This window comes from Coregonus lavaretus, assembly GCF_964263955.1.
Source record: "Coregonus lavaretus genome assembly, chromosome: 33".
Classification (NCBI taxonomy): domain Eukaryota; kingdom Metazoa; phylum Chordata; class Actinopteri; order Salmoniformes; family Salmonidae; genus Coregonus; species Coregonus lavaretus.
Window position 1 is genome coordinate 25854693 of NC_140020.1, and position 24044 is coordinate 25878736.

General features: G+C 42.5%; 1 protein-coding gene across 1 annotated transcript; it reads left to right on the top strand.

The window, feature by feature from the left end:
• Positions 1-218: 218 nt before the first annotated feature.
• On the top strand, positions 219-15155 carry LOC311108385 (uncharacterized protein; the record flags this gene model as incomplete). The annotated part of the gene is made up of 9 exons (XM_084151019.1): positions 219-237; positions 424-481; positions 601-748; positions 876-1155; positions 1352-1581; positions 13522-13651; positions 13929-14051; positions 14269-14456; positions 14787-15155. The coding sequence occupies 9 exons, from the start codon at positions 219-221 to the stop codon at positions 15153-15155; spliced, it is 1545 nt and encodes a 514-aa protein (XP_084007145.1).
• Between the last annotated feature and the right edge of the window lie 8889 nt (positions 15156-24044).

Below are 24044 nucleotides of genomic sequence, written 5' to 3' on the forward strand. Positions count from 1 at the left end.
ACTATTAGTTATGTAGTCATGATTATGACTCAATAATATGTCATAACACTGAGCAATACCGCTGCTTTTCCATCCATAGAAATTGAATCTCATTCTAGTTCTGTGGATCCATCATTCAGGCACAAGACAAAAAGTTGCCTGAAGGCTGTGTATCATTGTATTGTTGACCCAGACGGAGTGCACTTCACAAGGATTGTCTTTATCTGAGAAAGCTAACCATGGATAACTCTCCTGGAGGTAAGCACTGATTGGGCTGATGTAAGGTTGCATAATTCTGGTAACTTTCCCAAAAGTCCCCTATGAACGACTACCAATGGAGCAAGGATTGACTTCATTTGTACAGTCCAATAGTCATGGTGTGCAGAATGTGTCATTGCTGAACCAAGGCTTTGTCCTCTAATCTTCCTTGCATTCTTTCTTTAGTGAACCAGGAGCAGGGAGACATACCAATGATCCCATTGGTCCATGAGCCCATGTCAGGGTAAGGGTTTTCTATGTAACACAATGTAACATCTGCACAGAGGTGCATTCTTAAAGAAATGGGAATTGGGGGACAAAGAATCCTAAAGATGGGCATGGTGTGAAATCTCTTTATCTCAGTCTGATAAACGTCCTGATGACTGCTAAGGATGAGATGCAGTGGGCCCAGAACCAGGTGAACAACTTGCAGCAGTCAATGGACCACATGCAGGGGCAGCTGAATTCCATGCAGGGGAAGTTTATTGAGTTGCAGAGTGCCCTCTCTCAGGTAGTAGATTAGTCTCAGCAAGAGTAGGATGAGTCATGTGTAATCATGATGATTAATGATGATGGCTGGAATGATAATGGTAATTCTAATGTCTTTGTAACTCCTATACTCCACCTGCACTGGATAGCTCCTTGATGACATGCCTGTGGTACCTGAAAGGGAGGGGATCCAAACGACAAACATCATCCCTGTGCAGAGGGAGGGGATCCTCCCGACAGGCATCATCCAGAGGGAGGATCCCAACGAGAACCAATCATTCCAACAAGGCATCATCCCAACACAAACCAATGGAATGGAACAGATGGAATGGCATGGACCACCTTCACCTCCCATCATCCCCATAGTGGGATCCTGGGATGCTGGAGTGAATGCTCCACGTTGTGGACATTTCTATGCCAGGAGAAAAGGTAATAAGAAAAGCCTTATCTTATGAGTGTGTTGTCTAAATGTCTACGTGAAACAGATTTAACTCTAGGAATCCATGTGCCTGTAGTCTGGTTGTGTTTGGGTTGTAACAAAGTATCATTTCAAGACACACTGTCAGCTAGTGATTGTTCTGTACTGTGATGAGCAGAGTGGCTTGACTTCTCCCACTTGTCACAGATATCCGGAGTAGATATGTGGCGGATCCTGCTTTAATGACCATCACCAAGCCGGAACACTCCGAGGCCAACCCTCAGAGCCAGACTGGCAGCTGGCTGGCGGCTGAACCTCAGCCCCCAGCACCCCCAGTACAGAAAACACCAAACAGTGGAGGCTGGCTCAGCTGGTTCTTCTGTGAAAAGAAAGAGGTTCCTCAGATGACAACGATACCAGATGACAAGCCTAGTTCTGTAAGTAACCTGTTATGTATATTCTATATAGAGACACTCTAGTGGATTCATCTATTTCTCAGTGGCTTGATTCACATTGATGGGTTGACACAAGTCCCATGCCCAAGGCTGAGGTATTCACTTTAATTCACGTCAGTAAAGCAGTGGATGACCATTGTATTTCAACTGTAAGAATGTTACTAATACATTTGCAAATTTGTTGATATGTTTTCCAGAATAAGCCTGTTCCACCTCCTCCCCCGATGGGGATGTATCTAGGGAACTCTAGTCTCCCCAAAGGAGTGAATCCTTACTCCATGAAAGCAGGTGAATAGTGCTTTAGACTACATGAGGTTTAACTCCAAGACTATACCAGCCAATGATAGCCCTCTCTGATGATCTCCTGCTAACACCTTTCCTTCTAACAGCAGGTCTAGGGGGCAGGTATCCCAAGCTATTGAACCCTGGTGGGATCACCACAACGCCTCCATACCAGGGACCTGGATCGCTCCCTGCCCAGCACACAACACTCATGGCACCAATGGCTGTGCCATTCGATGTTTAAAGGCAGAAACTTGCCCAAGGCACTCTACCCTATTGAGGTTTGACACTGAACAATCCTTCCGCAATGTATTAATTGAATTAGCTTTACTTTACAGCAACACCTGGCTGAAGTAGCAGTGATGTTTAAGCTGTTTATTTTTGTCTCACAGGTCATTTTCCAGGAGGGATCATTTGATATTTCAGCATTTTTAAAAGACAAAAAAGAGCATAAAAAAGTTATTAAAAGACTGTATGTTCACATAGCTTTGATATGTTTTCTGGCATCCTTTACAAGTCCATCGCTTGTGCATTTCTCTATGTTACATACTATACAGATGGCTGTATTATTTATACATATATTTCCCAAATATATAAAAAAATATATTTCATTTATCTATTTCATAAACATAATATCAAATGCAATTATAGTGCATATATTTAAATATATTACTTTACTGCAGGCCTGGCGTTGTGGGCGGGCCATAGGGAGCCATGCTCGCCCTACCATACATTTACATTTACATTTTAGTCATTTAGCAGACGCTCTTATCCAGAGCGACTTACAGTTAGCGCATACATTATTTTATCGAACACACAACCCTGGCGTTGCAAACGCCATGCTCTACCAACTGAGCTACATCCCCTGCCGGCTCCACCTCCTTGCCTGTGTAAATAAAATACATGGTTGAATGAAATTTTGCATGACTAATGTTTTTGTTGTTGTTGCTATAACATGCTATGATATGATATGATATTTGGCCCATTTAAAGTTTCAATTACCTCTATTTTTTATTGTTAAATTAAATATGGCTCAAGTAATTAAGACTGACAGGGTTTTAGACCTATCATAAATGCATCATGAAGCGCATGTCTCTTTTTGCTGATTCAAATGAATAGTGGGTGGAGCGTTACGTAAACAGCCTCGTGATCGTTCGGAATGTCATGTTCAAGAGTAGGCTACCTTAACTTGTTTGTTCATCGTGGTCAAAATGGATATTAGAAATTGGTTTGCTAAAAAGAATGCCTCATCTGCTGCAACAAGTAGTCTTAAAACAGCCGGCCACAACACAGCAATGATATGGAATAATTTACTCTTTATTGTATTGATATGACATAGACATTGTCAACGGATTCCTTTGTATATGTTGAAATAAGCTGATCTTTGTATTTAAAGCAGTATCTTTTTATGTTATTTTTATTGTAGTATGGAAGCAATGAATTTCATCATATAGGCTAATTTGAGAAGAATTTGTAAAACTATTATTTGACACAAGCGGCGGTGATCTGTTCAAAATGACCATAATGTGACTATTTCACGAATGGCCATGAGCGCACAAGTTGGTTAAAAAGGTAGGCTACAGTAGGCCAATTTTACAGAAAAATCAGAGTGATTATTGTTATATAGAGGCAATTCTGTTTTGAATGCTTCCCAATCTACTTAATTACTGTCATGAATTAATCTTGCCTTGGTCTGCAAATGCGATCAAAGAGTTGCATTAGCCTATTATAAAGGCGATTTAAGCAGCTGTGGTGAGTGTTAGTAAAAGCATTCTAATTTAATTTACATTTCAGTGTATTTCCTATGTCATGTAGGTAGTAGGCCATGCATAATACAAATATACGGAGCTGTCCATGGTGCTGAAGTTAGAGATCAATGTACCGGTAATGCCGAAGCCAGTAGGCAGCAAGCCACGTCAACAGGTGGAACGTGGACATGGGTAGGCTTATGCATGTTGTGCATAAGCCTACCCAGTTTTACATCTCAATAAAGTAAGCGGTTGGCACTTGGCACATACCTGAAAAAAAGAATGACTTAGCCCTAGAGATGAGAGGGCAAGTGTCCTAGTAGTGTTCCCATATCTCCTATTAATTCGCTGACAAAATATTATCATTAACTGCTCTTGAGTGTGAGGATACAGTGGTGAGGATGATTGCTTTTGTGTCTCAGGGTTGGAGATTTATCTTATCTATCACACAATAGTTGTTGCTCAGAATGTTTGGCTCCCAAATAACACCAGCCTGTGGTGGAGTGGTCATTAGGACAGACAGAGAGAGAGAGAGACCTTAGACCTTCTGTCTGAGGACCAACTAGGGTCACCCAGCCACAGACCTGCGGGATCCCCCCCCCCCCCCCCCCACATCCACACCCCCACCCCAACCAATCAATACCCCCCCAAACCAACCATGCCCACATCCCATATAGGCCCCCTCAGATCAGACCTATGCCCCTCCTGCCCACCCCACGCCCCCCACTCCCGCAAAGAGGGCCTCAACATAAAAGTCACACATACGCCCAGGCCGTGAGCAGGCAAACAGGCCCAACCCCCACGCTTACACTAGCCCAAGATAATGGAATGTATCAGATGCTCAGCAGGCTCTGCTCACACTTACTGGTCTGAGGCCAAAACACACGACTAACAACATTGGACACTTTATGGAACACAAATCCTTCACTATCTCGTCCTGGAGTATCCAAGGCCTGAGGTCATCTGCCTTTGGCCTAAAGATCAGGAACCTGGACTTTACCAAATAAATCAGAAATACAGACATTGTCATCCTACAAGAAACATGGTATAGAGGTGATGGACCCACTGGTTGCCCTCTAGGTTACAGAGAGCTGGTAGTCCCATCCACCAAACTACCAGGAGTAAAACAGGGAAGGGACTCAGGGGGTATGCTAATTTGGTATAACTCACTCTATAAAAATAAATAAAAACAGGAACATTTTACATTTGGCTAGAAATTCAAAAGGAAATGATCTCAACAGAGATAAATGTCCTCCTGTGTGGTACCTATATCCCCCCACTAGAATCCCCATACTTTAATGAAGACAGCTTCTCCATCCTAGAGGGGGAGATCAATCATTTCCAGGCCCAGGGACATGTACAGTGCCTTGCAAAAGTATTTAACCCCCTTGGCGTTTTTCCTATTTTGTTGAATTACAGCCTGTAATTTAAATGGATTTTTATTTGGATTTCATGTAATGGACATACACAAAATAGTCCAAATTGGTGAAGTGAAATGAATAAAATAACTTTGCTATGAAGCCCCTAAATAAGATCTGGTGCAACCAATTACCTTCAGAAGTCACATAATTAGTTAAATAAAGTCCACCTGTGTGCAATCTAAGTGTCACATGATCTGTCACATGATTTCAGTGTATATATACACCTGTTCTGAAAGGCCCCAGAGTCTGCAAAACCACTAAGCAAGGGGCACCACCAAGCAAGCGGCACCATGAAGACCAAGGAGCTCTCCAAACAGGTCAGGGACAAAGTTGTGGAGAAGTACAGATCAGGGTTGGGTTATAAAAAAATATCAGAAACTTTGAACATCCCACGGAGCACCATTAAATCCATTATTAAAAAATGGAAAGGATATGGCACCACAACAAACCTGCCAAGAGAGGGCCGCCCACCAAAACTCATGGACCAGGCAAGGATGGCATTAATCAGAGAGGCAACAAAGAGACCAAAGATAACCCTGGAGGAGCTGCAAAGCTCCACAGTGGAGATTGGGGTATCTGTCCATAGGACCACTTTAAGCCGTACACTCCACAGAGCTGGGCTTTATGGAAGAGTGGCCAGAAAAAAGCCATTGCTTAAAGAAAAAAATAAGCAAACACGTTTGGTGTTCGCCAAAAGGCATGTGGGAGACTCCCCAAACATATGGAAGAAGGTACTCTGGTCAGATGAGACTAAAATTGAGCTTTTTGGCCATCAAGGAAAACGCTATGTATGGTGCAAACCCAACACCTCTCATCACCCCGAGAACACCATCCCCACAGTGAAGCATGGTGGTGGCAGCATCATGCTGTGGGGATATTTTTCATCGGCAGGGACTGGGAAACTGGTCAGAATTGAAGGAATGATGGATGGCGCTAAATACAGGGAAATTCTTGAGGGAAACCTGTTTCAGTCTTCCAGAGATTTGAGACTGGGACGGAGGTTCACCTTCCAGCAGGACAATGACCCTAAGCATACTGCTAAAGCAACACTTGAGTGGTTTAAGGGGGAAACATTTAAATGTCTTAGAATGGCCTAGTCAAAGCCCAGACCTCAATCCAATTGAGAATCTGTGGTATAAAGATTGCTGTACACCAGCGGAACCCATCCAACTTGAAGGAGCTGGAGCAGTTTTGCCTAGAAGAATGGGCAAAAATCCCAGTGGCTAGATGTGCCAAGCTTATAGAGACATACCCCAAGAGACTTGCAGCTGTAATTGCTGCAAAAGGTGGCTCTACAAAGTATTGACTTTGGGGGGGGTGAATAGTTATGCACACTCAAGTTTTGTGTTTTTTTGTCTTATTTCTTGTTTGTTTCACCCAAAAAAAATATTTTGCATCTTCAAAGTGGTAGACATATTATGTAAATCAAATTATACAAACCCCCCAAAAATCCATTTTAATTCCAGGTTGTAAGGCAACAAAATAGGAAAAATGCCAAGGGGGGTGAATACTTTCGCAAGCCACTGTTCTAGTCTGTGGTGACCTAAATGCTAGAACTGGACAAGAACCTGACACCCTCAGCACACAGGGGGACAAAGACCTACCTGGAGGTGACAGCACCCCTCCCCATATGTCCCCCTAGACACAACTACGTCAACATAACCAACAAAAACGGGTCACAACTCCTGCAGCTCTGTCTCACACTGGGTATGTACATAGTCAATGGTAGGCTTCGAGGGGACTCCTACGGTAGGTATACCTATAACCCATCTCTTGGCAGTAGTACTGTAGACTACTTTATCACCAACCTCAACCCAGAGTCTCTCGGAGCATTCACAGTCAGCCCACCGACACCCCTATCAGATCACAGCAAAATCATAATCTACTTGAATGGAGCAATAATCAACCATGAGGCATCGAAGCTGAACGAACTGCATACTATTAAGAAATGCTATAGATGGAAGGAGGGTAGTGTAGAAACCTACCAAAAAACTATTGGCCAACAACACATCCAATCCCTCCTAGACAAAATGTTTTCCTTCAATAGTGAAGGTGTAAACTTAGGAACAGTAGGAAGCCTGAACAATATATTTGACCTATCAGCTGACATATTAAATTAAAATTCCGGCAGAAAACCTAAGACAACTAACAACAATGAGAAATGGTTTGATGAAGAATGTAAAAACCTAATAAAGAAATTGAGAAACCTATCCAACCAAAAACACAGAGAACCAGAAAACTTTAGCTTACGCCTTCACTATGGTGAAACACTAAAACAATACAGAAATACACTAAGAAAAAAGAAGGACCAGCATGACAGAAAACAGCTCATTGTGATTGAAGAATCCATAGAATCAAATCACTTCTGGGAAAATTGGAACACACTAAACAAACAACAACATGAAGAGCTATCTATCCAATATGAAGATGTATTGATAAACCACTTCTCCAACCTTTTTGGCCATATAACAAAGAACCAAGTGCAAAAACATATACATGATCATTTACTAAACTTAGAATAAGTTATTAAAGACTACCAGAACCCACTGGATTCTCCAATTACATTGGATGAGCTACAGGACAAAATACAACCCCCCCCCCCCCCCAACCCAAAAAGGGCTGTGGTGTTGATGGTGTCCTAAACAAAATGATAAAATATATGGATCACAAATTCAAGTTGGCTATTCTTAAACTCTTCAATATTACCCTCAGCTCTGGCATCTTCCCTAATATTTGGAACCAAGGCTTGATCACTCCAACCCATAAAATTTGACCCCAATAATTTCTGTAGAATATGCGTTAGCAGCAATCTCTGAAGAATCCTCTGCAGTATCATCAACAGCAGACTCTAACATTTCCTCAGTGGAATCAATGTCCTGAGAAAATGTAAAATTGTCTTCTTACCAAAATACTGTACGACAAACCACGTATACACCATTATTGACAAACTGGACTCAGAAATCAAATGTCTACTGTTTGCAGATGATCTGGTACTTCTGTCCCCAACCAAAGAGGGCCTAAAGCAGCAGTGAATCTCAGTAAGACAAAAATAATGGTGTTCCAAAAAAGGTCCAGTAGCCAAGACAACAAATACAAATTCTATCTAGACACTGTTGCCCTAGAGCACACAAAGAATTACACCCACCTCATCCTAAACATCAACACAACAGGTACAGTTGAAGTCGGAAGTTTTACATACACCTTAGCCAAATATATTTAAACTCCGTTTTTCACAATTCCTGACATTTAATCCTAGTAAAAATTCCCTGTTTTAGGTCAGTTAGGATCAGCACTTTATTTTAAAAATGTGAAATGACAGAATAATAGTAGAGAAGTTTACATACACTCAATTAGTATTTGGTAGCATTGCCTTTAAATAGTTTAACTTGGGTCAAACGTTTCGGGTAGCCTTCCACAAGCTTCCCACAATAAATTGGGTGAATTTTGGCCCATTCCTCCTGACAGAACTGGTGTAACTGAGTCAGGTTTGTAGGCATCCTTGCTCGCACAGGCTTTTTCAGATCTGCCCACAAAAGTCCTTCAATGCAAAACAGTATTTTAATCAGTTATTTGGTGATGTGAATATATTTACTGTATCTAAAATTGATAACTTAAAAAAAAAACACACTATTGAAACATTTCTGAAATTCACTGAGTAGGATGGTATTTCCTGTCCTCCTCTGCTGTACAATGTTTTAAAACAGTTGCAGCCAACAGTATTTTTCAGTGACAACACGTTTGTGGCGTCCTCGGAGACGCAGATAGCTAATTAGCACGGGTAGTCGACTCTGTCTTCCGTCTGTTGTCTGTAAACAAGCTCTGTAAAATGGAAATATGTCCATGTGGGGGAGTCTTAACCCTATAAAGGTGTTTTAGGAATTTAACCTTAACATTTTTATAATAATAATAATTCTTGCTGATATGAAATATACGTTCTTTGTTTCCAAAGCCGTACCGCAAGCGATCCGTGCTAACGTTTAGAGCTAGCATCAGGGCTGTTAACAACTCCCCCAGCCAGAAGATACTATTGTCAATAGGCACTAAAGGTTATTAGTGTCTATGAATGGGCTGGGATTGCCTTACAACTATATATACATTCCTTATTGTAGGTGAAGGAGAAACCTCACTCAATATTGCCATTGTCTTTAGGCCTAGCTGAAATGTGTGTAATGCATCCAGAATAGGTTTTTGCTCAGAATTACAATAGCCAATGTTGTTTACCACTGTTACCATCTACGCATGGATGCCATTGTGGCAGGTTAATCTGGTTCTTCTACAATAATGGTATGCAGCCACAGGAGTCAAAATTCTATGACCATTAGACCATGTTTGAATCAATAGCTGAATGACAAATGTTTAACTCGAGGGAAGACCTCTTGTAATAACATTTATAGTTGGGTGGATTTCTGTTGGGTGGATTGTTGCACAATTGCTGTTATACTAATCTATAATGAGCCTTTTAGCTAATCAGTGGGCAAGGCCAGCCCCCCTGCCAAGATGGGCCAGCCTGTTTTTCTCAGGCTGAGGTCACGCAAACTCATATTCAAAGTGAAACAGGGCTTCAGCAAAGATACTTGTTCTGACACTGTCATCAGTTAGACAACATCATGGATTGTAAAAAACTGAAAGGATGGGTGTCACTGCTTATAAACTTGGAGCACATTCCACATTGTCATCTCACTCAAAACATCCTATTTTTTTGGGCAGCTAAAACCATGATTTGGACAAACAGTAAAGTGCATTTGCCTCACGATTCCTGTAATGAAACTGAGCACCCTGGCCCTGTACCTGTTTCACAGGGACCTGCTGCTGTAATGAGCAAGCCACTCTCCTCTTCCCCCATGCGCTTGAGAGAGAAATGTGGTCTAATCGTTTAACATTTCAAAATGCAATTGCGGGAAATCACCGCTTTGGAAGTTTAGTCTCTTTGTCCCGTTTGAAGAGTGGAGGGCCTCAGCTTTCTCAATAGTCAGCTCAATAGTTTTACAACCAAGATATTTGATATGGCTTTGAGATATGGAGCGGCGCGCGGCGAAATGCACACCGGCCTTTGCGAGGGTATAGGCCGATAGGTCTCATGGGTAGTAGCCTACAACTGCAACATGTTTTTAGGACATAAAATGTACTGTTGGTTGAATACATGGCTACTAGCAGTGGGTATTATATTTAGAGTTATCGATCTAGTTAATGTGTTTTGAGTTTCCACTTCCTCGTGTTGTACCCCAAATTAATTAGACTAATGATATTCGAGGTGCACATAAAGATTTATCTCTATTGAACAAAAAAATTCTGGACATTCTGGAGTCCTATTTTGACAGTAAAATATAGCAACTATAGTCTTAATTGTCATCCCATAATTCATGACAATCACTGGGTTAGGTTAAATGTATTGAGTCATGCATTCCTGCTTGTACGTGTTAGATGAAACAACTTAGTCTGTCTATTTATTACACTTCTTAATAAAGCACTATGAATGACTTCATAAAATGATTATTCGTAATTTGGGGGGCTGGTGCCAACAACTGTAAAAGTTAGTAGCACCAGTGACACCAGGGGAAAATGTTAGCCTGGAGCCCTGTAATAGTAACTGACCTAGAGACTGCTGCCCTATGTACATAGTCATTGAACACTGGTCACTTTAATAATATTTACATACTGTTTTACCTACTTTGTGTGTATACTGTATTCTAGTCAAGGCTCATCCTATATAACTACTGCTGTACACACCTTTTCTATTCATACATTTTCCATTATGTCTATACACACCATCATATAAACTCAGCAAAAAAAGAAATGTCCCTTTTTCAGGACCCTGTCTTTCAAAGATAATTTGTAAAAATCCAAATAACTTCACAGATCTCAATTGTAAAGGGTTTAAACACTGTTTCCCATGCTTGTTCAATGAACCATAAACAATTAATGAACATGCACCTGTGGAACGGTCGTTAAGACACTAACAGCTTACAGACGGTAGGCAATTAAGGTCACAGTTATGAAAACTTAGGACACTAAAGAGGCCTTTCTACTGACCTGCTCATCTGCGTGAACGTGCCTTAGGCATGCTGCAAGGAGGCATGAGGACTGCAGATGTGGCCAGGGCAATAAATTGCAATGTCCGTACTGTGAGACGCCTAAGACAGCGCTACAGGGAGACAGGACAGACAGCTGATCGTCCTCGCAGTGGCAGACCACATGTAACAACACCTGCACAGGATTGGTACATCCGAACATCACACCTGTGGGACAGGTACAGGATGGCAACAACAACTGCCCGAGTTACACCAGGAACGCACAATCCCTCCATCAGTGCTCAGACTTTCCGCAATAGGCTCAGAGAGGCTGGACTGAGGGCTTGTAGGCCTGTTGTAAGGCAGGTCCTCACCAGACATCACCGGCAACAACGTCGCCTATGGGCACAAACCCACCGTCGGGACTGGCAAAAAGTGATCTTCACTGACGAGTCGCGGTTTTGTCTCACCAGGGGTGATGGTCGGATTCGCGTTTATCGTCGAAGAAATGAGCGTTACACCGAGGCCTGTACTCTGGAGCGGGATCAATTTGGAGGTGGAGGGTCCGTCATGGTCTGGGGCGGTGTGTCACAGCATCATCGGACTGAGCTTGTTGTCATTGCAGGCAATCTCAACGCTGTGCGTTACAGGGAAGACATCCTCCTCCCTCATTTGGTACCCTTTCTGCAGGCTCATCCTGACATGACCCTCCAGCATGACAATGCCACCAGCCATACTGCTCGTTCTGTGCGTGATTTCCTGCAAGACAGGAATGTCAGTGTTCTTCCATTGCCAGCGAAGAGCCCAGATCTCAATCCCATTGGGCACGTCTGGGACCTGTTGGATCGGTGTTATGTGAATTATTTAACAAACTATTTTAGTGTCTCTGTGCGTCTCCCAAAAGGTTGTAAGTCTTTTGGGATTTAAGTAACGGCCAGAGTCCCGGTCTGCATTGTCAGAGATATTTATTCATTGAGAATTCTGCAATCACAATTTCAGAGTCCATCTTTTATACTCATACAAAAAGAAATCCCTTCCCTCTGTAGGCGGGCTGTAGTTTTCCACTCTAAAACTGCTCTACTGACCTTCAGTTCACACACACACACACATGCATACACACATGCATACACACACACACACACACACACACACACACACACACACACATATCCTACTCCCTGCTTTACTCAGTTATTGCCGTTCTCACAATATTCTGCACCATGTTTTCATAACAGTTTCTCCCCTCCCTAAATTGGGAGGCCTCTTTATCTTAGTTTCTCAGTTGTCTTTGTTGTCTGGCCTAACTCTTACTCACATTGCTAAATAGTGGCTCAATGCCATAGCCTTTACTGGTCCTACACTCACACATTTCTAACACATTATACACAGTTTCAGGGTGTAATAATTAGTCATTAATAATTAATCTATCAATCGGAGGGTGAGGGCTAGGGCCATCCCCCCTCAGAAATGTCCGGGAACTTGCAAGTGCCTTGTGGAAGAGTGGGGTAACATCTCACAGCAAGAACTGGCAAATCTGGTGCAGTCCATGAGGAGGAGATGCACCGCAGTACTTAATGCAGCTGGTGGCCACACCAGATACTGACTGTTACTTTTGATTTTGACCCCCCTTTTTTTCAGGGACACATTCCATATCTGCTAGTCACATGTCTGTGGAACTTGTTCAGTTTGTCTCAGTTGTTGACTCTTGTTATGTTCATGCAAATATTTACACATGTTAAGTTTGCTGAAAATAAACGCAGTTGACAGTGAGAGGACGTTTTCTTTATATGTATATTCCGTCTATCTAATAACTCTATATTAAATTCCTTTATTTTTATTTAGGGGATTTGTGTGTTTTTTTTGTATTGTTCGCTATTATTAATATCACTACTGCACTGTTGGCGCTAGAAACATCATTTCGCTACACCCACGATAACATCTGCAAAATGTCTATGCGGCCAATAACATTTGAAGGTATGTGTTGATTCAGGAGAACATATATATGACGGGCACTAATTAGCAATATAGGCTAAGTTGCTAGCTTGGCTTTTATAACGTGGAATGTTTAAGCAGACAGAACAGAACAAAAGCAGCACAGAGTGACACCAGCGAAGATGCTGAGACAAACAAAATGGTTAGAGAAGAGGCACAGTTATAGTGGTGAGTTGTCTCCAGTGGTGTTTTTACATATTTGTTTTAAACATGAGCTGGTTAAAAAAGAGGACCATGTCTCGCCAATCACTGGTACAGAAAATGGTTGAGAAATGCTGTACTTTACTGCCAATGTTATGTCAGCACTACTGCCTGTGTGTAGGGTCAGGGTGAAGGGTGCATCAATGGTTGGTGGTATCATGATGGTGGGAGGGATGGTGGTGTACGCAGCGATGTGGATAATGCCAGGGCTGAATTCTTGTCCCAGTCCGCCCCTGTGCATTTATCAGTGCATTTGTGCACACCCTGCAGGCTCTGATGTCTGTGAACGCACGGCTGAGGCACCTCTACCCCGACAGCGAAGAGCTGTTTGACATCGTCCTGATGACTATTAACCACGCCCAGGTCGGAGTGCGCCTCATCAACAGCATCAACCACTACGGTTCGTGGTCGACACGCTCAGCCATGCCTACTACAGTGCTATAAGCAGAGAAATACAATGACCAGTAATTGGAGTAATTATATTTCTATGGTTATAAGACGCGCTTATTGTGAGCTGCATTTCATTGAATGATGGGTAATTTTGACCAAATATGTTTTTAGTGGTTGTATGCATGTTTTGCATGGATGTTAGTGGCAATCTTTGGCTACCAGCCTGATGATACCATCACATTTGTATGGGGTTCTGATACGTTTTTGTTTTTCACTCTACCTGACAGATTTAACCATTGAGAGGTTCTGTATGACGGGAGGGCAAAGCCCCATTGGCTATCTGAAGGCCTATCTGACCAACCTGTACCTCTCCAAGGATGGAGAGAAAGTCATGGAGGCCATTGAGGAGGGTAGTTGAAAATGCTGCTTTCCTTTGTCCTCTAGGGATTAAACTGGTTTAGGTTAGCATGGATGCTAAATTGGTAACAGAGTAAAAAACTGTAGATGTACATTGTGGTAACACTTTTTATAGGTATGATATAGCCTACATATATGATACCGTTGTAATGCATTTTTAAGACTTATGAGCATGTATAAGCCCCTTTTTTATAATGTCTTTATAAATAGGCATTGCAGCAGCGACCATGTTTGCATCTGGAGATGTGGAGAACAAGCTTTCCGACACACAGCTGAAAGTTGCCTTTGACGGGGACGCTGTCCTCTTCTCTGACGAGTCGGAGATCATCGTGAAACAACACGGCCTGGACACGTTCTTTGAGCATGAGAAGGAGTTTGAGAACAAACCTCTTGCACAGGTGTTCATGAGAGTATATGCCTCCTATTTTATGTTAGCTTTTGACATGATTCCAAATGTTCTTTCTTTGGGTAACACTTTATTTGGAGTCTCCCTATAGAGGGTTATAGATGTTCAACTTACTATCAACAAACTTTTTAACTAACACACCCACTTACCCTAATCCTAGACCTTAACAAGTTGTTGCATATCAACCGTGGCTGTTGATAGTTTGAGCATTTAAAGACCATCTATAATAGGGGACTATCCAAATAAACTGGAACCCATTGATGTATTTGCTTTAATAAAAAATGTAATAATACTATGCTAACCCTATGTCTCATTCACTCAGGGTCCCTTAAAGTGTTTCCTGGAGGCGCTGGGGAAGCTCCAGAGGAAGTTCTACGCCAAGAACGAGCGTATGACCTGCCCCATTCGTACCTACCTAGTAACATCCCGCAGCGCAGCCAGCTCAGGGGCCCGCGTCCTCAAGACCCTCAGGAGCTGGGGCCTGGAGATCGACGAGGCCCTGTTCCTAGCCGGGGCCCCTAAAGGGCCCCTCCTGCAGAAGATCCGTCCCCACATCTTCTTTGACGACCAGATGTTCCACATCGAGGGGGCCAAGGAGCTGGGTACTATCGCGGCACACGTGCCTTATGGGATTGGACAGAAGTACCACAAGGAGAAACTTAGTGAGCAGCCTGCCAAAGACACAAAGTAGTGAGCCTCCTAGGGGTGGGAAGGTATCATACATTATGCAAATAGTTAGTTGCGCACAACCCTGTCATCAGCGGTAGGTTTTGTTTTGTGCTGGATTTTGTATTAAAAGTGCCTTTATCAGAATATACTGTAGTAAAAATGTAGTAGTACTCACTTCAGGGATTTTTGCTAGAATAAAACAAGTTTTACAATGTCACCTGATGTTCTCGTTCATAAGGAGAATACTTTAATGCAATATTCATCATATTCCAGTTGTTAATTACAGAATTATCTATCTAGTTTTTGTAAGAATGTATGTGTTCACATTTCACACACACAAGTGTTTTTTATATCTTTAGAGAAGAACATTTGGTCTCATTTGCTGCAGAGACCAACATGTACACTACCTGTGAAAAGTTTTAGAGCACCTACTCATTCAAGGGTTTTTCTTAATTTTTACTATTTTCTACATTGTAGAATAATAGTGAAGACATCAAAATTATGAAATAACACGTATGGAATCATGTAGTAACCAAAAAAGTGTTAAACAAATCAAAATATATTTGAGATTCTTCAAATAGCCACCCTTTGCCTTGATGACTGCTTTGCCCACTCTTGGCATTCTCTCAACCAGCTTCACCTGGAATGCTTTTCCAACAGTCTTGAAGGAGTTCCCACATGCTGAGCACTTGTTGGCTGCTTTTCCTTCACTCTGCCGTCCGACTCATCCCAAACCAGCTCAATTGGGTTGAGGTCGGGGGTTTGTGGAGGCCAGGTAATCTGATGCAGCACTCATCACTCTCCTTCTTGGTAAAAATATCCCTTACACAGCCTGGAGGTGTGTTGGGTCATTGTCCTGTTGAAAAACAAATGATAGTCCCACTAAGCCCAAACCAGATGGGCCATGAAGGCCTGATTCACACAGTCTCCTCTGAACAGTTGATGTTGATGTGTCTGTTACTTGAACTCTGTGAAGCATTTATTTGGGCTGCAATTTCTGAGGCTGGCAACTCTAATGAACTTATCCTCTACAGCAGAGGTAACTCTGGGTCTTCCATTCCTGTGGCAGTCCTCATGAGAGCCAGTTGCATCATAGCACTTGATGGTTTTTGCGACTGCACTTGAAGAAACTTTAAAAGTTCTTGAAATGTTCCATATTGACTGACCTTCATGTCTTAAAGTAATGATGGACTGTCGTTTCTCTTTGCTTATTTGAGCTGTTCTTGCCGTAATATGGACTTGGTCTTTTACCAAATAGGGCTATCTTCTGTATAGATACCTTGTCACAACACAACTGATTGGCTGAAAACTGTTTTCTGCCCCTCCCAAAAGATAACATTTGTGGATAATTGTCCCTCTTTCTGGGACTCACCCACAAACAGGACCAAGCCTGACCTGCTGAGGAGTGACGGACTCCATCCTAGCTGGAGGGGTGCTCTCCTCTTATCTACCAACATAGATAGGGCTCTAACTCCTCTAGCCCCACAGTGAAATAGGGTGCAGGCCAGGCAGCAGGCTGTTAGCCAACCTGCCAGCTTAGTGGAGTCTGCCAATAGCATAGTCAGTGTAGTCAGCTCAGCCATACCCATTGAGACTGTGTCTGTGCCTCGACCTAGGTTGGGCAAAACTAAACATGGCGGTGTTCACCCTAGCAATCTTATTAGGATAAAGACCTCCTCCATTCCTGCCATTATTGAAAGAGATCGTGATACCTCACATCTCAAAATAGGGTTACTTAATGTTAGATCCCTCACTTCAAAGGCAGTCATAGTCAATGAACTAATCACTGATCATAATCTTGATGTGATTGGCCTGACTGAAACATGGCTTAAGCCTGATGAATTTGCTGTGTTAAATGAGGCCTCACCTCCTGGTTACACTAGTGACCATATTCCCCGTGCATCCCGCAAAGGCGGAGGTGTTGCTAACATTTACGATAGCAAATTTCAATTTACAAAAAAAAAAATGGCGTTTTCATCTTTTGAGCTTCTAGTCATGAAATCTATGCAGCCTACTCAATCACTTTTTATAGCTACTGTTTACAGGCCTCCTGGGCCATATACAGCGTTCCTCTCTGAGTTTCCTGAATTCCTATCAGACCTTGTAGTCATAGCAGATCATATTCTAATTTTTGGTGATTTTAATATTCACATGGAGAAGTCCACAGACCCACTCCAAAAGTCTTTCGGAGCCATCATCGACTCAGTGGGTTTTGTCCAACATGTCTCTGGACCTACTCACTGCCACAGTCATACTCTGGACCTAGTTTTGTCCCATGGAATAAATGTTGTAGATCTTAATGTTTTTCCACAAAATCCTGGACTATCGGACCACCATTTTATTACGTTTGCAATCGCAACAAATAATCTGCTCAGACCCCAACCAAGGAGCATCAAAAGTCGTGCTATAAATTCTCAGACAACACAAAAATTCCTTGATGCCCTTCCAGACTCCTTCTGCCTACCCAAGGACGTCAGAGGACAGAAATCAGTTAACCACTTAACTGAGGAACTCAATTTAACCTTGCGCAATACCCTAGATGCAGTTGCACCCCTAAAAACGAAAAACATTTGTCATAAGAAACTAGCTCCCTGGTATACAGAAAATACCCGAGCTTTGAAGCAAGCTTCCAGGAAATTGGAACGGAAATGGCGCCACACCAAACTGGAAGTCTTCCGACTAGCTTGGAAAGACAGTACCGTGCAGTACCGAAGAGCCCTCACTGCTGCTCGATCATCCTACTTTTCCAACTTAATCGAGGAAAATAAGAATAATCCAAAATTTCTTTTTGATACTGTTGCAAAGCTAACTAAAAAGCAGCATTCCCCAAGAGAGGATGGCTTTCACTTCAGCAGTAATAAATTCATGAACTTCTTTGAGGAAAAGATCATGACCATTAGAAAGCAAATTACGGACTCCTCTTTGAATCTGCGTATTCCTCCAGGGCTTAGCTGTCCTGGATCTGCACAGCTCTGCGAGGGCCTGGGATCGGGAGAGACACTTAAGTGTTTTAGTACTATATCTCTTGACACAATGATGAAAATAATCATGGCCTCTAAACCTTCAAGCTGCATACTGGATCCTATTCCTACTAAACTGCTGAAGGAGCTGCTTCCTGTGCTTGGCCCTCCTATGTTGAACATAATAAACAGCTCTCTATCCACCGGATGTGTACCAAACTCACTAAAAGTGGCAGTGATAAAGCCTCTCTTGAAAAAGCCAAACCTTGACCCGGAAAATATAAAAAACTATCGGCCTATATCGAATCTTCCATTCCTCTCAAAAATTTTAGAAAAAGCTGTTGCGCAGCAACTCACTGCCTTTCTGAAGACAAACAATGTGTACGAAATGCTTCAGTCTGGTTTTAGACCCCATCATAGCACTGAGACTGCACTTGTGAAGGTGGTAAATGACCTTTTAATGGCGTCAGACCGAGGCTCTGCATCTGTCCTCGTGCTACTAGACCTTAGTGCTGCCTTTGACACCATCGATCACCACATTCTTTTGGAGAGACTGGAAACCCAAATTGGTCTACACGGACAAGTTCTGGCCTGGTTTAGATCTTACCTGTCGGAAAGATATCAGTTTGTCTCTGTGAATGGTCTGTCCTCCGACAAATCAACTGTACATTTCGGTGTTCCTCAAGGTTCCGTTTTAGGACCACTATTGTTTTCACTATATATTTTACCTCTTGGGGATGTTATTCGAAAACATAATGTTAACTTTCACTGCTATGCGGATGACACACAGCTGTACATTTCAATGAAACATGGTGAAGCCCCAAAATTGCCCTCGCTAGAAGCCTGTGTTTCAGACATAAGGAAGTGGATGGCTGAAAACTTTTTACTTTTAAACTCGGACAAAACAGAGATGCTTGTTCTAGGTCCCAAGAAACAAAGAGATCTTCTGTTAAATCTGACAATTCATCTTGATGGTTGTAAAGTCGTCTCAAATAAAACTGTGAAGGACCTCGGCGTTACTCTTGACCCTGATCTCTCTTTTGACGAACATATCAAGACTGTTTCAAGGACAGCTTTTTTCCATCTACGTAACATTGCAAAAATCAGAAATTTTCTGTCCAAAAATGATGCAGAAAAATTAATCCATGCATTTGTTACTTCTAGGTTAGACTACTGCAATGCTCTATTTTCCGGCTACCCGGATAAAGCACTAAATAAACTTCAGTTAGTGCTAAATACGGCTGCTAGAATCCTGACTAGAACCAAGAAATTTGATCATATTACTCCAGTGCTAGCTTCCCTACACTGGCTTCCTGTTAAGGCAAGGGCTGATTTCAAGGTTTTACTGTTAACCTATAAAGCGTTACATGGGCTTGCTCCTACCTATCTTTCCGAGTTGGTCCTGCCGTACATACCAATACGTACGCTACGGTCACAAGACGCAGGCCTCCTAATTGTCCCTAGAATTTCTAAGCAAACAGCGGGAGGCAGGGCTTTCTCCTATAGATCTCCATTTTTATGGAACAGTCTGCCTACCCATGTGAGAGACGCAGACTCGGTCTCAACCTTTAAGTCTTTACTGAAGACTTATCTCTTCAGTAGGTCATATGATTGAGTGTAGTCTGGCCCAGGAGTGTGAAGGTGAACGGAAAGGCTCTGGAGCAACGAACAGCCCTTGCTGTCTCTGCCGGGCCGGTTCCCCTCTCCACTGGGGTTCTCTGCCTCTAACCCTGTTGCAGGGGCTGAGTCACTGGCTTGCTGGTGCTCTTTCATGCCGTCCCTGGGAGGGGTGCGTCACTTGAGTGGGTTGAGTTACTGACGTGATCTTCCTGTCTGGGTTGGCGCCCCCCCTTGGTTTGTGCTGTGGTGGAGACCTCTGTGGGCTATACTCGGCCTTGTCTCAGGATTGTAAGTTGGTGGTTGAGGATATCCCTCTAGTGGTGCGGGGGCTGTGCTTTGGCAGAGTGGGTGGGGTTATATCCTTCCTGTTTGGCCCTGTCCGGGGGTTTCTTCGGATGGGGCCACAGTGTCTCCGGACCGCTCCTGTCTCAGCCTCCAGTATTTATGCTGCAGTAGTTTATGTGTCGGGGGGCTGGGGTTAGTTGGTTATACCTGGAGTACTTCTCCTGTCTTATCCAGTGTCCTGTGTGAATTTAAGTATGCTCTCTCTAATTCTCTCGTTCTCTCTTTCTCTCTGAGAACCTGAGCCCTAGGACCATACGTCAGGACTACCGGGCATGATGACACCTTGCTGTCCCCAGTCCGCCTGGCCTTGCTGCTATTCCAGTTTCAACTGTTCTGCCTGCGGTTACGAAACCCCTACCTGTCCCAGACCTGCTGTTTTCAACTCTTAATGATCGGCTATGAAAAGCCAACTGAGAGACCTGAGCCCTAGGACCATACGTCGGGACTACCGGCCGTGGTGACTCCTTGCTGTCCCCAGTCCGCCTGGCCTTGCTGCTATTCCAGTTTCAACTGTTCTGCCTGCGGTTATGGAACCCCTACCTGTCCCAGACCTGCTGTTTTCAACTCTTAATGATCGGCTATGAAAAGCCAACTGAGATTTATTCCTGATTATTATTTGACCATGCTTGTCACTTATGAACATTTTTGAACATCTTGGCATGGTTCTGCTATAATCTTCACCCGGCACAGCCAGAAGAGGACTGGCCACCCCTCATAGCCTGGTTCCTCTCTAGGTTTCTTCCTAGGTTTTCGCCTTTCTAGGGAGTTTTTCCTAGCCACCGTGCTTCTACACCTGCATTACTAGCTGTTTGGGGTTTTAGGCTGGGTTTCTGTACAGCACTTCGAGATATTAGCTGATGTAAGAAGGGCTATATAAAATAAAATTGATTGATTGATTGAAACGCATTAAGAAGGAAAGAAATTCCACTAATTAACTTTTAAGAAAGCACACCTGTTAATTGAAATGCTTTCCAGGTGACTACCTCATGAAGCTGGTTGAGAGAATGCCAAGAGTGTGCAAAGCTGTCATCAAGGCAAAGGGTGGCTATTTGAAGAATCTCAAATATAAAATATATTTAGATTTGTTTAACACTTTTTTGGTTACTACATGATGCCATGTGTTATTTCATAGTTTTGATGTCTTCACCATTATTCTACAATGTAGAAAATAGTAAATCCCTTGAATTAGTAGGTGTTCTAAAACTTTTGACCAGTAGTGTATTTTACAGTTAACTGCCAAAATAATGGAAGCAGTTGAGTAAATGAGGGATACAACGTATTTGAAATCAGGCACTGAATGGTTTGATAAGCATGACAACTATGTAAACCATTTGCGATGGCCGTCTCAGTCACCAGATTTCCACCCAATTGGACACTTATGGGAGATTCTGGAGAGGCGCCTGAGACGAGTTTTCCACCACCATCAACAAAACACCAAACGATGGAATTTCTCGTGGAAGAAGGGTGTCGCGTCCCTCCAATAGAGTTCCAGACACGTGTAGAATCCATGCCAAGGTGCATTGAAGCTGTTCTGGCTCGTGGTGGCCCAACGCGCTATTAAGACATTTTATTTAGGTGTTTCCATTATTTTGACCTGTATATTCTCAACACTCCTGCATCTAGACTTCGGCCAATGCATGTCATGGAATTGCGGTTTATCATAGCTTTGAAATCCTTTGCATAGAGGAACGGCAAGGATATGTGCATAGTGAAGGTATGAAAGAGAGCATTTACAAGGTAGAATGCTAATTGATATGAAAGTGATGCGTTTTGGTTTTCATGCTTAGGCTACCATATAAAATAGGCTTTATTACATTTATTTACACTTAATATCTATTCCACTTTTTACTATCCATTCATTGTTCTAATAAAGGGTTCTTCAATTCCGGTCCTGGAGGGCCGAAACACTTCTGTTTTCTATTTCTACCTGGTAGTTAATTGCACTCACCTGGTGTCCCAGGTCTGAATTAGCCCCTGATTAGAAGGAGAGGATGAAAAACAGAGGTGTTTCGGCCCTCCAGGACCGGAATTGAAGAACCCTGTTCTAATATATTCGGTTTTCCTATTCCATAAAACAATTACTTTTTAAACGCAATAAACCTCACCTTGCTCTTAAAGCTATATCAAAATATCAAGCAAGCTAGTTGACCATATCTGCTGTTCCACTTGTAAAATGTTACACGTCAGGCGTTACGCTTACAGTTTAAAGTTGAATATACATAATGCGAAAGGACAGTCTCATGTTGCACATGTAGTGTTTTTCTTTTTAAACTCTAATTTCTATATTTAAGAAGATCAAGAAGATCTGAATATTCAAGAAGTAGAGAATATTCAAGAAGATCTGTCTTTTTGTAAACGTTTAACTGAGAATAAAGGGTTTATCGTGTGCATATAGCAGTACGGTTGCAGGGAGGTTGAAAAAGGTTCGAAACAGAATTGAACGGTTGATTTTGTTTTTATGTATTATCAAATCTCACCAATAGATGGGGCTGCTGGCTACAAAATGGCTGAATTGTTTTGTTCACTGTTTTGTGATGTCTACATTGGCCTTTGCGTTAGCATTTTATGCTCTCAAGTGAACTATAACAATCAAATGTAGAAAACTCATTCAGATCCTGGAGTAAAATCTTCCATAAATCAGCCTTGCTCTTCTGAACCAGAGTTGATCAAAAGCCTCTCTTCCATGCACTTGCAGGTACGCCCCACAGGAGAGCACTGTCATTCACACTATTTAGTGTACATGAGGTATCTTTCTGCCTGTTGGGCAACGGACTGCATCTCCATGAGCTGGGCCCAGTCTGCAGTTGCCATGGATACTCTGGGTGCTGACACTAGGAGGACTGAGTAGCCACTGCTTGTTTAAGACACTATTCATAACAAAGGATTAGAGGCACAAAGTAGCCCCGCTGCGTTATATGAGATACACCTCATCCTCATCACACAGGCACTATAATTAGCTATACGTGGGTGTTTGCTTGTGTGAAGGTGGGGATCATGGTGTTAATTCTGTAAATTCTCAAACCATTTTACTTTGTAAAATAGGTAATTCACCTCATCCACTACCAATATGTACTTACCTATGCAACAGATGGTTGATTGTGGTTGTTGCTCTACTACTGTAGATGTCTGGGATTGACCTGTATGTGTTTGTGTTTTCCAGAATGAGTTCAAGGCCAAGAACATCAAGAAGAAGCAGAAGGTGAGCATTATAATGTCTGTGGATGAAAACAGAAGGTAAGGGGCGGTCTCAATGATAGGAGATGGATTGGAGCGTGTGGCTATGTGGGGTTTATTTAGGATCATCTTTGAAGAGGTAGGGTTTGCATGAACATTATCTGTTGGTGATAAGTGTGTGTCAGGATGGGATGGGGTTGTTTTGGTGTCTACAGGGATGTCAACAGCAGCAGCAGCACTTGACTGTATCGTGCTTCCAGGGGGCTAGCATGTGGCACATGTTTAGGCTGTGTTACATAGGACTGACACACACACAGTGATATGGCTGCTTCTTGCCAACAGGAAACTGTGATATGATAATGACATGTATTGAGGTCAGCTGGCCCCGTTCCTTACGAGAAGGAGCAGGATGAATCCCACAGCAGCAACATTATCCAGGTCACCAACCGAAATCTGGGAGGGGCCTAAAATACTGTAATTCAACCAAATGACTATCAACTCACTGTAACTTATTGTAGGTCTATTTATAGAGGAACTTATTTAGTTGTTTAGTGATAACGTTTTTATAAGACATTGGCCTATAAGACAGAGTTGAAAGCAGATGTTCATCAATGACTCTACTATAGACTTCTATTTCCTTACAAAATAGTGTAAAAAATATGGTTCTGTGCATATATAAAAGCTATATGTATTGAGTTTCAGTGGATTTTAGAATGGCTTTACTTTTCAGCAGTGCAAATGTTAGTGTTACATTAGGCCCTGTGGTTTCTTGTGTCATGATTCTATCATTGGACATAATAATCCTCATAGGA